The sequence below is a fragment of the Pyrgilauda ruficollis genome, unplaced genomic scaffold (assembly GCF_017590135.1).
Source record: "Pyrgilauda ruficollis isolate IOZ18807 unplaced genomic scaffold, ASM1759013v1 scaffold31, whole genome shotgun sequence".
NCBI classification, from domain to species: domain Eukaryota; kingdom Metazoa; phylum Chordata; class Aves; order Passeriformes; family Passeridae; genus Pyrgilauda; species Pyrgilauda ruficollis.
The window spans coordinates 4,039,690-4,056,173 of record NW_024524489.1 but is presented as its reverse complement, the minus strand read 5'-3'; the positions used below and the strand labels follow the sequence as shown (position 1 = coordinate 4,056,173).

General features: G+C 39.4%; 1 protein-coding gene across 1 annotated transcript; it reads right to left on the bottom strand.

Annotated features, from left to right (window-relative positions):
* Nucleotides 1-238: 238 nt before the first annotated feature.
* PNPT1 (polyribonucleotide nucleotidyltransferase 1) lies at nt 239-15,818 on the bottom strand. The gene is made up of 29 exons (XM_041474183.1): nt 15,608-15,818; nt 14,166-14,226; nt 13,775-13,849; nt 13,231-13,336; nt 12,838-12,887; nt 12,312-12,375; nt 12,179-12,226; nt 11,383-11,496; nt 11,002-11,188; nt 10,779-10,830; nt 9,956-10,013; nt 9,711-9,807; nt 9,513-9,615; nt 8,639-8,709; nt 7,987-8,023; nt 7,162-7,228; nt 6,970-7,059; nt 6,609-6,662; nt 6,396-6,502; nt 5,752-5,823; nt 5,592-5,655; nt 4,951-5,034; nt 4,399-4,482; nt 3,654-3,760; nt 3,507-3,562; nt 2,893-2,971; nt 2,474-2,521; nt 1,962-2,120; nt 239-1,238 (listed from the first exon to the last, which is right to left on the bottom strand). Exons 1-28 carry the CDS (start codon nt 15,796-15,798, stop codon nt 1,965-1,967), a joined length of 2,382 nt encoding a protein of 793 aa, XP_041330117.1. The 5' UTR covers nt 15,799-15,818; the 3' UTR covers nt 239-1,238; nt 1,962-1,964.
* Between the last annotated feature and the right edge of the window lie 666 nt (nt 15,819-16,484).

Here is a 16,484-nt window from a genome sequence, read left to right as displayed (position 1 = left end):
GGACTTTAACATTGACCCACATAATTTTATTAACATCATTCATATGTAACAATCATGTATCAGTCAACTGTCACAGTAAGAAGTGACATCTGAATTCTTACTAAGAAATAGTAAGACACAGCCCTCAAAGAGGAGGAAAAGATTGCCAAGGAAATCTTTGAGCTCTCTTTCCCAACTTTTTTCAATTTTTCAATCTTACATGATGAAAGACAGAGACAACTACAGAGCAGCACACCAGTCATTTCTTTCTTCTTTAATACTTTACCTTAGAATAAAAAAAGGAGTAATTTTTTCTGTACAGTCCCACTTCTCCTCTGCCCAGTGCTTTGTTTTTTCTTTCAGGTGGTTCACGGCCCACCTGCCACCAGGTGGGAAGTTGATTTTCTTATTAGTCCTGCATACAAATTGTTGAACATCAGAAGGACCCTGTTTGATTTTCAAAGTCTGTACCTCACAGTAGAAAAACGAGTCATTCTCATGTGCCCCTGGGAAATGTTTTGAAGTCTAAAAGAGATCAGTGAACTCACTGATGCAACATAATTAATAGAAGGATTAAGACACTCCTAATGAGAGTGTTTTAAGGAAAGATTTATCACATCAATTGTTCATTCCAAAAAATGTCTTTTAATGTTTTAATTATGTATTTTAAAAGTCAGCGCTAACAAACCCAGGTGGCAAGAGGTGATGTTTCAGCAAAGTTCTGCTCAGATACTGCAGCAGGTCTGAACATTTTGAGAGTGATGTATGAATCTAAACCAGCATCCATCATGTTAAAGGTGATACTTCTAAGTCTTTCTGTCTTGCTCAACATTCTTGTACACTGACAAGCCAGTAAAACTTTGGCCAAGTGTCACTCTTGACCAAGCATACAGGATAATCCTTTCTCCCACAAAAGAGTTGTTCAGCTCTTACTTCTCATATTCACAGTTTTATTTTGAGTGGATAACTCAAAAGAGAATAACCTTTAGCATTGAAATATCTTCTCAGTCTACAGAATCCCACCTTCTTGTATTCTCATCTCAACCTTGCTACACAAGATGAGGGCATTGCTTGTTCCTGGTTTTATTTTAAAGTTTTTAATCAATTTGAAGGCTTTGAAGTTCTACATCACCTTTAAGCATAAATAGTGTCTATTTTATAAATATGATTCACTACCATCCACCTGCAGATTCTTGTGAGGACATGTAGAGGTTCTAGCAAAGGTCACTTGTATTTTCACCAGCTATCACACCTTTTTCCTGAAAGAGAGAAAACACTTTGTAACCAACTCATTATATCAAGGTATGAGATTCAAAAATGTTCCTTAAAACCGAGATTTCTTCAGTGAATTTTCCCTTCTTTTTGTGCTGTCAATCATTCCTAGAGGGCTGCCACAGATTGCCTTGAGTTCCCACTGGTGCACAGTGCATTTGCCAATCTTGCTGTGTAACTGCTCCTGATTTTAACATCAGACACTTTCCTGTTCTAGCAGCTTTCTAAGAACAAAAAAAAACACACAAATTTTGGGAAAAGTTGAGGCATGAGCCTTCTGACAGTCAAATACATAAAAAAACTACTCCTAAGGAAGAGCTTTGGTCATTTCATTAATTGACTGAAATCCTCTCCACTGTTTACTTAATCAAGAAAGCAGCTTATTTTTTCTTCTCTTCCAATACCCTGTTTGAGTTTTTTTCTTTAAAAGGTAGAGAAAAAGGATGTTTGAGATGAACAAGTAAATTTGTTTTGGACAGAGGAGCCAGTCCAGACTGCCTGAGACCATCAAGGCCATTTGAACCAATTTTATAATATCAAATTTCCTACAGCTACAGGGTGTGAAGGGCCAGTTGTTAACTCCCAACAAACTCCAAGACAGCTGGCAAGCAGTCCCTGCCAGCACTGAGGGGTAACTGCTCAGTACAAACCCAGACTGGCACAATCCTTTAGCAGCCCTGAGTCAGCTGAAGCTGCTCTGCTGGCCTTACCTGTCACTGGGATGAGGTGGATGTCTGTGGAACAGCCCCTCCCAGGACAATGCTGTTTTTTTCTGTCAGGGTTTTCAGGGTGCTGCTGGCTGGGGACTGCAGAATTTTACGTGAAAGCCTCATTCTGCCATCAGTGGGATCACGGCCAAAGTATTTAACCTGGTAAGGAAACACAGTGCTTTCACACTGAACAACTTCAGGAACTAGAAATAACATTTTCCTTTAAAGATGGGGGGTAGGGTTTGAGTTTTTATCAGTTTGATGCTAGAAAAGCAATAAATAGGAATCCTTTAGCCTATATCTGGCTGTTAAATACTGTGATGCCTAGATAGCAAGAGGATGACATTAAATAAACATAACTTGAATGATCAAGCCTTTAACTAGCACAGAAAGAGAATCCAATATGGAAAAAGATTTTCTTCATAAACACTAAATAAGTAATTAGAAAAAAAATCAAATTTTAAAACACAAACAGTATTTTATTAGCATTTTAAAGTTAAAAAAATAATTACCTGAATTTCTTGTCCAACTTCTAATCCCAGGGCACTAGGGTGTTTAATCTAGAAGACAGTGTTTTACAGAAATAAAATGATCAGAGTTTGTTATAAAAATCCATTCAGGGGCTCTTCATGCTACACTTCAGCCCAGTGGCTCAGCACTACCTTAGGAACAACAGGTTTCTGAATATTACATGGAAAAGTGTATTGCAGAGCCAAAGGACTTGGTGTAAAAACGACTGCAGGAGTCACAGGGTTGATTCTTTGCAGCTTTAAGTACAGGGCAGGAAGAATTTAGAACAAAAAAGTGCTGCTAATTAACAGCTTTTAACATGGAAATGGACTGTGGAACAACAGTAAGTGTGTTACAGCCATACCAACTGATTAAAAATAAACCTAATTGCCTATTTTATACCTGTTTAAGGATGGCTTACCTTTCTTTGATCCAGCTGTGAATTATGAAGTAATACTGGGGTCATGTTTGGGTACAGTTTTACCATCACTCCAGAATCTCTGCAGCAGGAAACAGCACAGTTATTTCAAAGGACATCAAGAAAAGTCTACATTTCACTCTGCATATGGTCCCCAAAGCAAGCACTTCTAAACTTGTCATTAACAAAATTTTACTCATCCCTTTTTAAAAATCTTTTATCCACCATAACATGTCCACTCATTTTTTTAACTGAAAATGGATGAGACTTTCTTATTTCAGTAATAGGTACCATCCAAAATGTAATCTTTACAAGACAAATATTGTGATGAAAATCGGAAAGCAAAGTCATATCATCCCTTTCAGATTCAAAGATGAAAAAGGCCTAAAAGTTTTATAATTTAGAGACACTCTAAAAACTAAAAAGCAAAAAAGCCCAGCTTTACCAGGAAACAAAAAAATTTCACCAGAAAAAGTATCAGAAATGATGCAGGTGCCAATATCCCCAGCATAAATTTGGCACTCTTTAAAAATCAATTATTATTTTACATCATAATTAGGTATCAGAAACACAGCTATATAAATAAGTTAATTTCAACTCCAAAGCACTTTTTATACCTTATTTCAGTAATCGTGGCTGTATAAATTGCCCCAAATTCCAAATTAACTTCTTGCTGTGGAAGAAAAACAAAAAAAAAGAAAGCAGTAAGCCACGAAGGCACAACGAGCAAGCTGAAGAAGCTCAAGGCAGCAGTCTGTGCTTACATCATCTTTGCAGATCTCCCCAATGAACTCCCTGGCTTCGTGCATTGCCCCCGGCGTGGGGGCAAACACAGAATATGTCTCTTCATCCAGCTGACTCACAGTCACACCTGAAAAGGAGATTTGGGACAGCAGTCAGGGGCACACTGCAGAGAAGTCACACTCAGAAAAGACTTGCTCAGAGCAGAATGGTTTTCATGCTCATTAAAACCTCTAATCATTATTTAATCTTGTTCAATTTAGGCATTAAACAACTGCATGTGGACACCATCTCCTTGCAAATACATTGATAAACTTGTGGGCCATAAAAGAACACAAAATCATTTTTATAATCCTTTAAAGGCTGGAAAAAAAATCCTGAATAAATGTTGAGGGTAATGAATCAATTTCCCAGAGATTTTTAATAATACTTGCACTAATAGCTGAGGGAAATGAAAGTGCTTTGGAGCCAGAATGGTAAAATTCTTGGCCCTTCTAGAGTTCTGTGGCCAGACCAGACAGGCTTACAACCAAAGGGAAATAGGATTTTTCCTCCTTTTCTCCACCCAAATCCCCTGAGAAGCATTAATCAAGTTCACCACAGCATTAAGCATTTCAGGTCCAAAGCAGAGCATCTACCTGTACTCTACAGATACCAGAATTTTTTCATTTTCAGTTTGCACTGAGCATTGAAACAGCTCAACATACAAGTCTGAGCCACAGGGAAACACGTGAGGATAAATTACCACAGGAATCAAGAATGTCTCACCAGTCTGTGCTTGAAGTTTTTTCAAATTGTAAGCCCCAGGACCAACGAATCTTAATCTTTTTGATAATGGAACGTGGATAGTTTCTGAAAGAACATTTAAAAATCCTTTGAAGTGTTAAATATAATCATCTTGAAAGCTGTCACACAAAAGGGCACATTCCTGGAGCTTTTAATCTCTTACAGCTACCTGTGGTATTTGCTGAACAGGGGTGTAATTACAGGCAAGAACTGAAATAAATGAAGACACAGAATACACTCTGATGACTGTAAATTACCTTAAGCCATACTGATACTCTCATCTACATAAATTCTGATTTTGTGAGAGCTTCACATAACTGCACTTCAACTGTTTCCTGGTGTACACTGAAATAGGACTGCTGTCCCACGTGGCAATAAAAATCCCCCCAAAATAACCAAAACCCCTCCACAAATTGTCCCCACAGGACAAGGGCAAAAATATATAACAATTTTTTAAAAATAGTATTTTAAGCAGAAGTTTATGGTTAAAAAAAAGGTAATTATGAAAGCTATGAATTCACACAATAACATTACCTACAACTGGTCCACTTTCTTTTCTGTTAGGTCTGGGTTTTGCCAGTGTTTGGTTCATGATTTGTAAAATCTCCCTCTTTGCAGCTAGAGGGAATAATAACAAAAAAAAAAAAAAAAATCAATATTTTTGTATATGATTAAAATAAATATATGAAGTTTTTGTTATACAGTAGAAAAACATTCCTTGTCAAAACCTGTCTCCTGCCTAGCTGGAGAATGTCAGGCTGAAAGTTTTCCAACTCATTAAATCCTTATTAAACCACGCAGCTTCATTTTCTCATGTGCTTCAAGAATATTTCAGCTGCACATGTCAGAATACAGATGGCAGCAAGTTTCACTTGTAAATATAGCTGAATTTATGTGAAATGAGAGGAAGTTTGCTGTTATTTTTATAACATTATCCTGCTGAATTTAAACAAAGGCATGTAACGTGTGTTAGTCCAAATCATGCAATGGCTGAAATTACTTTGAAGTTGGTTTGGAGCCTATTGATTAAGCCAAACCCATTTCATAAAAATAGGAGCTTGTTTTTTTCCACAATGAGAATGAAAAAGGAATAGTTAATTGTTTAGTTTCATACAACTTAATTCCATTTATAATTTAATATAATGAAATGGGAGTAAATCCAAGAACTGACCTACCTGTAGCTTGCTGAATAGCTTCCACCACAATTTTTATTGGTATTCCTGGCAGCTTTAGATCAACCTGACATGAGAAGAATTAAATGTCATCAGCATGTCAGGAAAGCTCTTTTAATACTCTCTCAGAGTTACATTTGAGGAAAATTAGATGTCACAATACCTGCAGTGCTGTTATCCCTTTATTGGTGCCTGCCATCTTGAAATCCATATCTCCATAGTAATCTTCAATTCCCTGCCAGCACAGACAGACAAAACCAAGTTGGAGCCATTTTCTCCCACTATACCAAAAGTACAGAGGAATTACTTTTGAGACTTCCAAGTTTTCTTCAGCTTTATTTTGCTGTTCAAGATTAACACCCTTCCTTTCTCTCCTTGGAAATCAAGAGCTTTTGTGGACAAGTTCCTCATCCACAGCTGATCTTGTGCTGCCAGTGGCTACACATTTTCCTCCCCAGCCACTCTTCCAAATACTCGTTCTCCACCCAATATCTAGTGTCTTTCAGTAAATTATTCATCTTTTTCTCCCATGAAGAAAGACAAAATTAATTGGAAGGAGAAAGCTTATAACTAATAACTAAGGAGAATGCTTAAATAACTAATAACATGAAAAATAAGAAACATGACTGGACATTTCATACAAAATTTTTAAAATGAGGGAGGAATTTGTGAGATGAAACAAAAGATGCAACTAATTTTTCCAGAAGTGATGTTCCAGAATTGACTGTGTAAAAGGTTCCAGAAGAAGGCCACAAGAGGTGTTTTTCAGCAGTTAGCAGCAACAACAGGAATGTGAGGAGCACTCACCAGGATGTCTGTCAGCAAGCGATAATCCTCAATATTCCCCTTTCCCTCACTGCACTTGGTAACGAGGCCTATGGCTACACCTGCCACTGCATTTGACACTGGAACTCCTAGGAGTGGCAAAAAAAAAATACATTTTTGAAGCCTTTGGTGATTTCCAGATCCTGTAGCACATTATCACATGCAGTTTATCCTTGTAAGTGCATTATTTTGTACCTGCATCCATTAATGCTAAACTTCCACCGCATGCAGAAGCCATTGAGGAGGACCCTGGAGTTGGAATACAGGAAAAAAATGGATTAAACATTGAAAAATGGGTCTCAACACAAGTTAAGAGTTATTTTCCTCATCCTGTAGCATAAAGATGCCCCCAAATGCCATTTTATTAAACCAAGAAAGGTTCATCCTTCATGACCATGTTTTATATTTTAATTATTTCAGGTAACAGTTAATAAGAACATTTAAACCGAAATCTATTATTTAGCATGCCTATAAATCAAGTTTGTCAAAACTAAGCTTTTCAAGAACCAAATTTAGTCTCCAGCACTAGGTTAGAAACAAGAAAATCCTAAAATACCATTTGATTCTAGGACTTCAGAAGTAACTCGGATTGTGAATGGGAAATCCTGGGGTATAACTGGTTTCAAAGCTCGTTCTGCCAGTGCACCTGTTTAAAAAAAAACCCAAAACAACCACTAAGTGATCCATAAATAAAAATCAGATAAAATATTGGAACTTTCAGCATGGGATTTCTTTAGTCTGGACTTACCATGTCCAAGCTCTCTTCTGTTCAGCCCAGTAACTTTGCCAATCTCATTGGTTGCATAAGGTGGAAACTATGAAGCAAAAAATGTGTACAAAGAAAATTAACCTGCTTTTCTTTTCCATTTTAAAACATACACCAAAACTTCAAAGATGTTTTTTTCTAAGTGTACCTCAAAGTAAATATACATTAAAAATAAAATAATCAAACCACCACATGACTTCTATCAGTCACTTGGTTTGCAAACCAGGACCAGTTCAGGTAATGTTTAGTAAAAGTTTTACTTCCATAAGACAAAAGAGAATAAAGCAGTAGCAAGGTAGCTAAAAGAGAACAGAAGAAGCTTCCTCCAAAGAAACTGGTCAAACAACCTAGCAGAAATGTTATTTCTGCCACAGAGATAATGGAACAAGATCTGCCTGTTGCCTGTAGGAAATACTTTGGGCAAGCTCCAAAGGCTGAGACAGATCCAAGATGTAAAAGCATTTATTTACTATTGCTGTGCCACGTCAGCTGAACATATTAATAGAGTTTACTAAAAATAATAGCACAGGTTAATCCTGCTTTCAGTAAGAACCTGTTCTGAAGGAGCTCACCTAATGCTATGGCATTAAAAAGCCTGTATAAACTAGCAATTTACAAATTACCTACTGCTTTTCAGGAAACCAGCGCTTCTGCTCATATAAATTCAAGCATGAATTAGCATAAATACATTTTAGCAAATCTAGAGCTAATTCATAACCTTGGAAGTGATCAACTGCACCTTTAAAAGAAAGACATGAAGGCCTTTTGTCAATCATGCAGAAAGCTGTAACACAGGAAAAGTCTCACCTCATAATGAAGCATGAAGTTTTTATCTTTAATTCCACTATTAATTAAAAACAAGACCATGTCAAAACAGGAGCAACCAAACATGTTTTACACAAACAAATAATTCAAACTAATATTATTATGTTTACAAATGGACCCAGCCAAAACCAACAAATCAATACAATTTGCTGATCACCCACAGTTACCAAAATTAGAGAATATTGCAAACTCTCCCAGGGTAACAAAGATTTAACCACAGTAAAGCTGAGACATTAAAATGTAAAAGCTCCCACACTGGGATGAAATCACTGGGGTGACATCACTGAAATGTGGCTCTAAAGGGAACCCATTTCACTTCAGCAATAAAGTGTTTGAAGCACAAGGACCAGCTTGCTACATCCTAAGCTAAATTCTCCACAAATATTTTAAATATATAAACCAGACTGGATGTAACTTGTAACACTCTACAGTTTCAAATGTGTTCTATGGAATTAATGTCACCCTAACACAAACCCATGCTATGATCTCTGGAAAACAGGCCACTTCAAAGTCTAATTTTACACATTTTTCAGTCCTAAGAAAGTATCTATGTGGAAATTCAAGGGAATTTTATCAGATGTGCTTAAAGGCTCACCCTCTTGTTACTACGGCCAAAGCACCAAGACATACATACCTCACTGCTGTGGAGATAACATCTGACTTTACACTGGATTCTAGAGAGTCAAATGTAACTGTACACAGAACCTAAAATAAAAATGAGCTAAAATAAAAAATAAACCCCTCTTAAACCCTTGTAGCTTTCACAAATGTTACTGTTTATGAAGAATCAAAAAGAACGAGTCCAGCAGCCCATGAGATGCCACCAGCTACCACTTGTAGAACCTTTTACTCTCCATCACACAAACTTACTCCTTATCTGTAAAGATCACACATTCTTACAAGCAATCCCATTGAAAAATACTAATTTAATGCTCCTTAAGTAGGAGCCAAGAGCAGTTTGCTCCCTAAGAAACCTGTAAGAGACAGGGCCAGCTGCAGCCACAATGCAGTTTGTGCCTGTTTCCCACGTGGCCTTGCAGTGGGTGTTATTTTTAGTGGGATAAGAGAGGACAACACTGAGGAGTAAATCACTGTCTGCAACTGCCACCCTAAGGCAGTGCAGTAAGCAGTCAGATCAATGGCTGACAGTCTTCTAGCAAAGGCATCTATAAAAGCACAGAAGACCAAATCTCGAGTATGATCTTAATTCAATCCACCCAACAGCTGACACTTTTGGCAAAGAAGAGAAAAAAAATCCTCTCATTATTGCAATTTTTTGGGTAAAATTTCCCTATTTGGTTCAGGTTGCTTATGAAGCTGCCTTTCAAAGATTTCTCATGAGGTGCCCAATTTAGCAGTGCCCTACACACCAATGTACTTCCCAACCTACACACCACTTCTGCTTATTTCTATTTAAATGTGAAGGAAACCTGGCATTTAAATGAAAGACCCAAATCTTTCAGCTTTTGATAATTCATTGAGCATTTCTGATGTTTAAGTGACACTACCTGTGTTTGACCTCTTTGAAATAAGGCTGATCCATGAAGCATTTTGAACATGTTCACTTCACATTTAATGTCTCTGAGGGAAGTCAAATCTCTCCCATCACACCTGAAATGACAAAGAGAAATTAAGATATCAGTTAAACCATAGTCTTGGATTAAAAGCTGACAGAAATATTATCAGTAGGAGTTTGACACACCCACCTTCTATATTCATTTAGCACAAGATTTCTAAAAATGTCCTTTGAAACCACATTGAAAGATTCCATGATTTCGTAAGGCTCAGCCTCTGGAAACTTTTCTGGGTATAGAAAAGAAATTGCATCTGTAGTTAGGAAATTAATTTTATAGAACTTTTACTAAAATAGCTTCCAACAAAGAGGATACTCTAACTCCAAGCAGTGCTACCTCCACTGAAGCATTCTCAAAATATTAACAAAAAATAATACCTTTCAGCTGCTCTTCTGTTTCAAGCCTTATTTTGTTGATTGCCTCATCTCTCGAAATCTAGAACAAAGGATTTGCAACCACTTAACTCTACAGGGCAGAACAACAATAAGGGTTTGGGGCTGTTTGGTTTAAAGATCTGCAAAAATTTAAGGAATAAGAAACAGAACTGTCACACAAATTCAAAAATCAAAAATGAGGTTGGAAGGGATCTCAAGGGTTGTGTGGTCCAACCTTTCTTGGCAAAAGCAGTCTAGACAAGATAGTCCAGCACCCTCCCAGTCTAAATCCTAAAAATGTCACACAGGCAATCCACCGCTTCCCTGGGGAGATTATCCCAGTGACTGATAATTTTTCCCAAGGAGAACATTGCTCTTGTGCCCAACCAGAACCTTTCAGGAGTAACCTGCACCCATTTTCCCTCATCCTTTCCACGTGACTCCTTGGGAAAAGGGAGTCTCCACCTCCACATAATACAAGCAAATATTCTGGTCAGGTTAAGAACTTAGAGAAAAATTTAGTATTATTACAAACAGATGCAGAGGAGACAAGCTTAAATTACAGTATCACTGAGGTTGGAAAAGACCCCTGAGATCATAAAGTCCAACCTATGATCACCACCTTGTCAACCAGACCATGGCACATCCAGTCTTTCCTTAAAACACCTCCAGGGACAGAGCTTACAGAGCTAAAAGCCTAAAGAACTAAATCCTCCTACAGTTTCATTATGATATTAATGATTTTATTAATTAATAATTATATTAATTAATTATTACATTAATTATTTTATTAATAAAAATAATTACCTAATGATTGATTACTTACTTTATCATGGCTTGAATCTGTGAACACTGCATAGATCTTGTTAGAAGCAAGTCTTTAGGGAGAAAAGGAAAAATTTTTGAAAGCACAGCTTAAAAAACACTTTTATAATTAGGGTTTTTTTTTGAGGACTAAATATTTGAAAAGTATTTAATGAAATACCAGTCTGGTGAAAGCACCAGACTGACAGACATTCCTACATCTGCATTATTTGTTCTGAGCTTACTTCTTTGCAAGTTCCACAATCTCTTCAGGAGCAACAAATAATTTCTGGACAGTTCTCTTGACCACACCCCGCTCCTTCACCAGCTGCTGAATGCCCTGGATGATCTGCTGGGTCTGCTTCACCCCCACTTTGATGGCATGGCAGAAGTCTTGCTGCAAGATGTTCTCAGCAGTTGCCTCCAACATAACTGGCAATGGAAAGATAAAAATTCAGTTAATTGCTGTTTTATTGTTCAGTAGCAATCTAACATTAAGCTGCATAAATAGAGGGAATCTACTTAACCAAAAGTTACTTATCACTGTTGTTTGCTTCTACTATTGTATAAAAATCCACATTTGAAAGATTTCCAAGCCCTCAACAGACAACAATTAACCTTCTTACCAACTTGACTTTGTGGAGCTCCAGCAACAACTAAATTGAGAGCACTAGAGGCCATCTCTTTCCGAGTTGGATTGATAACAGTCTCTCCATCCACCAGCCCTACCCTCACTGCACCTGCAAAGAAACTCCAGAAAGTCATTTATTATTATAATAAGCAAGTTCTTTAAGGCATCACTTTACTTTGAAAGTTACACAGCTAATAACAATAATTAAAGCTACAGACTAATTTTAAAATATCAGCACATTGACTGGATATTAAGAACAAATCTAGAAGACAAAATTACCTATTCTGTTTTTTATTTTGAGTACTGGGCAAATAATGCAAGTAGCATTACACACAATGCTGTGAGTGTACTGAGAATTTTTTGTCATTTTAGCACATGTTTTCTAAAAAAAAAAAAAGGCAGCTGAAAGGAAGATACTTATCCAATATTTGTTCTTGGGTAGATTTTTCCCCAGAAAATACTCATAATGAAATAATTCCTTGAGGAAAAGTATTGTAAATCAGCTATTTTCCAAACAATGCTTTTCAAGAAATATGTTTCTCTTAAGAGAAAATTAATTTATTGGTCTCTAAAGTACACTATTTCTATATTGTATTTCCTCTCAAAAGTGCATTTAGTCCAGAAAAAATAATCCCTTGAAGTGCAATAATCCTATCCATCATAAAATTATTTCCAATGCTTGAAATTTAATGTTTAGATTCAGCTTCTACTTAAAAAAAAACAAAGTGCCACCTATGGTCTAAACCTTCCATTCCATTAAAATCACCCATAATTTAAAAATATTTACTTACCAATAGGACCATTCCAGGGGATATCAGATAAGGCAAGTGCTGCAGAAGCTGAAAGGAAGACAAAAATCTGGATTAGGAAAAAGTGGATCTCATTAAATCCCACCAAAGCACCCATTTCTCACAGCCTTCTTACCTCCATTAATTGCCAGAATATCAGGATCATTGACACCATCTACTGCTAAAAGATTACAAAGGATCTGGCATAAGATAAAAGACAATGAATAATTTTGACCTATACATTTTTATTAGCTGTCAATACAAAGCTAAGGACACTAAAAAACCCCATGTATCTAGACAAGTCTATGTTTCACAGGGAAATTTCTTCAGGTATTTAAAATAGAAAGCTGACAATAAAGCCCCATTAATGGATAATATTGTATTACATCACAGATAAAATATTTACTCTTAGCATCTTTCCTCTGTCATACAGAGGAGATTTTAATTTTGTTCCTGCATCTTGACAACAAAATTTGGAAAATAGGATGTAATAATAAATAAGACAAGGAGATGACAGACTAAAAAGCAACATTACACTTGTTTGTTAAGTGCAAACCCCTCGTTGATGTTAATAAAAATAGTTTTTCTTAAAACAGAGCCTGTATCATGAAATTTTCCTTGGCCATATCCAAGTTTTCCCTTTTGAAGGTAGCATGACCTACCTGTGTATCATAGAAGTAGCCTGCTGGGAAGAGTGGCCTGATGGACCGATCTGCAAAGGAGACAATCAAACTTTTCATAAGAAGTTCGTAAGAATTCATAAGAATTTGGGGTTCAGTAGTTAATATTCAGTTTGTCCTGCAATGACCCCACAAGAAACTGACAAAATGGGGTTTTTAAACAAAAAAAAAAAAAAAAACCAAAAAAAAGAGAGAATAGTAGAGAACCCAGAAATGTATTTAGCATGACATATATAATCTTAAAAATTCAATCAAACTGATAAATAAATTACATGTCAGTTTTCTGACAGCATTAGACATGGCTGTATTTTCAAACACTCACAAGAAAATGACAACATTTTTTAAGTGCATTGTAAATAAAAGGTTTCAGCCTACCTATTACTCTGCTTGTAAGAATTTCTTTATCAGTGGAACCAAGCTCCCTTCTTAGATAGTTTGTAGGAATTCTTCCTGCTGCAGCAGCTTTCTGCCGGTAGTCAACCTTCCAAAGAAAATTCAGGCATTATTAATGACAACTGATTATTTACTGCAGAGCCACAGAAACCCTCACAAGGGACCCTTGGGATCATCCAGCTCCAACCCCAATTATCTCCTTCTCCTTCCCACCCTGAACAATCACAGCTCTTTGAGCCTCACAATCCCACCAGTTTTCCACACAAGCAAATCTCAACATCTGAGCTTGGATGGTGGCAAATCTCACAAAAGCTACTACAAAAGCTACTAAAGCCAAGGCAGGCAACATCCAGGGCTCATCCCTCACCACACAGGGATCCTGCATCTTATCATCAACTGCAATTCTCAAGTCCAGGGTCTGTCATCTCCCTACCCTCCCCAGCATCTGAACTCCACTGTTTAAGGAACTATGACTGCTAAGTTGATCACTGATTAGCACAAAACTAATTCTGTCATTAGTACTTACCACTAATGGCATAAACTGAGATGGAGAGGGCTTGGTTTTGCTGACTGCTGTGACCATCACTGCTGTGTCACCTAGCTGGGTTAAGAAAAACAGGTAAAAACTGAAGTTACCTGAAAAAAAACCAGAACTCCCAATGTTCTAAACTTATTCACAAATCAGTAATTCTTCAGAATTATACTCTGCAGAAACCCACCACATAAGATCTGCAGTTCATGCCCTGGTTTCGCTTTTCAAACTTTTTTTTTTCCTCTAAAATTCAGCTGTCCCTTCATTAGGGATGAAATTGCAACATAAGGCTCTATGTCCCACAAGCTCTGATGCCCAAATAATGATTTTTAAGACACAGGAATTTTGAAGCTGCACAGATTTTGACTATTTTTTGTTTTTTTACCTGAACAACAGCAGATCCGTCTGCAAACTTTGCAAGTTTTCCAGAAGACAGCTCCATCTTTCTAAAGGAAAGAAACAACCTGGTACATGAGTTTATAGTGAATTCATGTGCATTTTCCAGCAGTTTCTGCATTCATCTGTAGCCTGAACTGCACAGAATAAAGGCTATGCTTCACAGGAGATACAAAAATCCTCCTGAGATAGAAAAATTGAAACTCTTTGAGCAAAAGTGACCAAATCCACCTAAATTTCAAGCGCTTTAGCCTCAAGCGTCCTGCTTTCTTCACGTTGTAGCACATCAGCTCTCCCTAGGAGTTACAAAGGTGAATCATCGCCTGTTCCAGCTGGGGTTTAGCCAGAGGAAAACACCCTCAGGGGTGAGGGGAGCTGTTTGCACAGCTTCCCAGCACAGCTGCAGAACATTCCCTCCTTCGTGGCAGAGAATGGAGAGCAACAAGGCAAGGAGGACACACTTGAGAGTGAGAGTGGATGATTTATTCCAGGGTTGTGCTGGGTGCTACTGAACAAGTCCATCACACCCTCCTGACTTTCCATGCCATTATTTATACACAGAAATCCAGAGCTGCTCCCTTTCCAAGCACAGCCCCTCCATTGTGATTAGTTAGTAATTTCTATACAACTTATCCCAGGTAAATTGTTCACATGCTCAGGGGAACACCTGGGCAGGGTCCTTATGAGCTGTAGATGTGATTTTTATTGTTATAAGGAACACAGTTCAGCTATAGAGTCACAGGATGCTTTGGGTGGGAAGGGACCCTGAACATCATTGAGTTCCACCCCTCCACTACCCCAGGCTGCTCCAAGCCCTATCCAACCTGGCTTTAAACACATCCAGGGATGGGGCAGCCACAGTTCCCCCGGGCAACCTGTGCCAGGACCTCAGAGGGAAGATTTTCCCCCTAATATCCCATCTAAACTTACTTTCAATTTTAACCCGTTCCCCTTGTCCTGTCACTGCACACCCTCACAAACAGTCTCTGCACCTTTCTAGGCAGCTCCCTTCACTCCTGGAAGGCCACAATTAGGGCACCCCAAAGCTTTTCTTCTCCAGGCTGAACAGTCCCAATCCTCTCAGCCTTTCCTCACCGGAGAGGTCTCAATCTCTCGGATCTACTTGGTGGCCTGGAACATTTTGCTACGTTGGCAATGTACACATAGACATCCATCGACATCTTGATTTGCTACATCCTTAGGGCTCCTCAGTTCCCGGAGGGCCCTGACTCAGCCATGACAAGGCTGATCCCACTGCTCCGGGCTCCCTTCTTGCTGATCGGGCTTGATCCGACATCAAAGAACGTCCCGACTGAGGATAACCTCGACACATCCCTCATTTTGCACCAGTTTTCCCTCACGTTTGCCTTACTCTCCAGCCGGGACAGCGCTCTGCGCTGCCGCCCCCCCACACCCCTCAGAGCCCCTCACCTGCCGCCCACCTCCACCGTCACGGCCGGCCCGGGCCCGGGTTCGGGCCCCGCCGCGGCACCGCGGGCGGGCACCCAGGGCAGGGCGGGCCGGCCCGGGGGCAGGACTCGCCGCCACCGCGCCGCGGCCCCGCCGCCATCCCGGGCCAGCGCGCCCAGAGCGGCGCGGCCGCAGCTCGTGGCGGCCGCCATAGCGCCCCTGGCAGGAAAGGGCGGCCGCGCGATTGGCTCGGGGGAGCGGCGCCGCGCAGTAAGAGCGGAGCGGATTGGCCGAGACGATGCCGCGCCGGTTTCGGTTCCGTACGGGCGCTACAGCGGCTGAGGAGGGTCAGGCAGCGCAGAGCGCGCGAGTGCGGCCGCTCCGCCACTCTGGAATCCTGAGGTAAAAAGCGGCAGGAAAAGGTCTTGGAGCCACCTCGGGCTGGAACCTGAGGAAAAGGCGCTCGAACGGGGCTCGGAGCGAGGAAGAGGACACCGGGCTGCCGCCTCAGGAGTCCGGGTGGCGCCGGGAGAGTTGGTAAAGTCACCGCCCAAAGGCCCGACCCTGCCTGAGGGGCAGGCCCCACGGCCGGCTTCAGTTCGTGAGGGGAAAAATACCTGCCTTTGGAATTAATTTATTCTGCAGACCTAGCTCTGTAATACACCCACCAAAAAAACCCCAACAAACCCGAAAGAAAACAAAGGGAAAAAAACCAACCCATCCAAAAAAACCCAACCGACCAAAACCCCAACACCAGAAACCAACAAAACAACGAACAAAAATCCACCAAACAACCCCCCTCCAAAAAAAACCAACCAACCAAAAAACAAACAAACAAAAAAAAAAAATCAACCAAGAAATCCAAAACACCCCCCAAAAAAATCACCAACCCCCCCCA

Bases quoted from the DNA above. Each gene is read 5' to 3' on its own strand.
- PNPT1 (XM_041474183.1), bottom strand. From the start codon at position 15,798: ATGGCGGCCGCCACGAGCTGCGGCCGCGCCGCTCTGGGCGCGCTGGCC. The intron at 12,888-13,230 runs GTAGGCTGAAAC...TCTCCTTTGCAG, and splicing joins TCTTACAAGCAGAGTAATAG to ATCGGTCCATCAGGCCACTC. The intron at 3,563-3,653 runs GTAAGCACAGAC...TTTCTTCCACAG, and splicing joins GGGAGATCTGCAAAGATGAT to CAAGAAGTTAATTTGGAATT.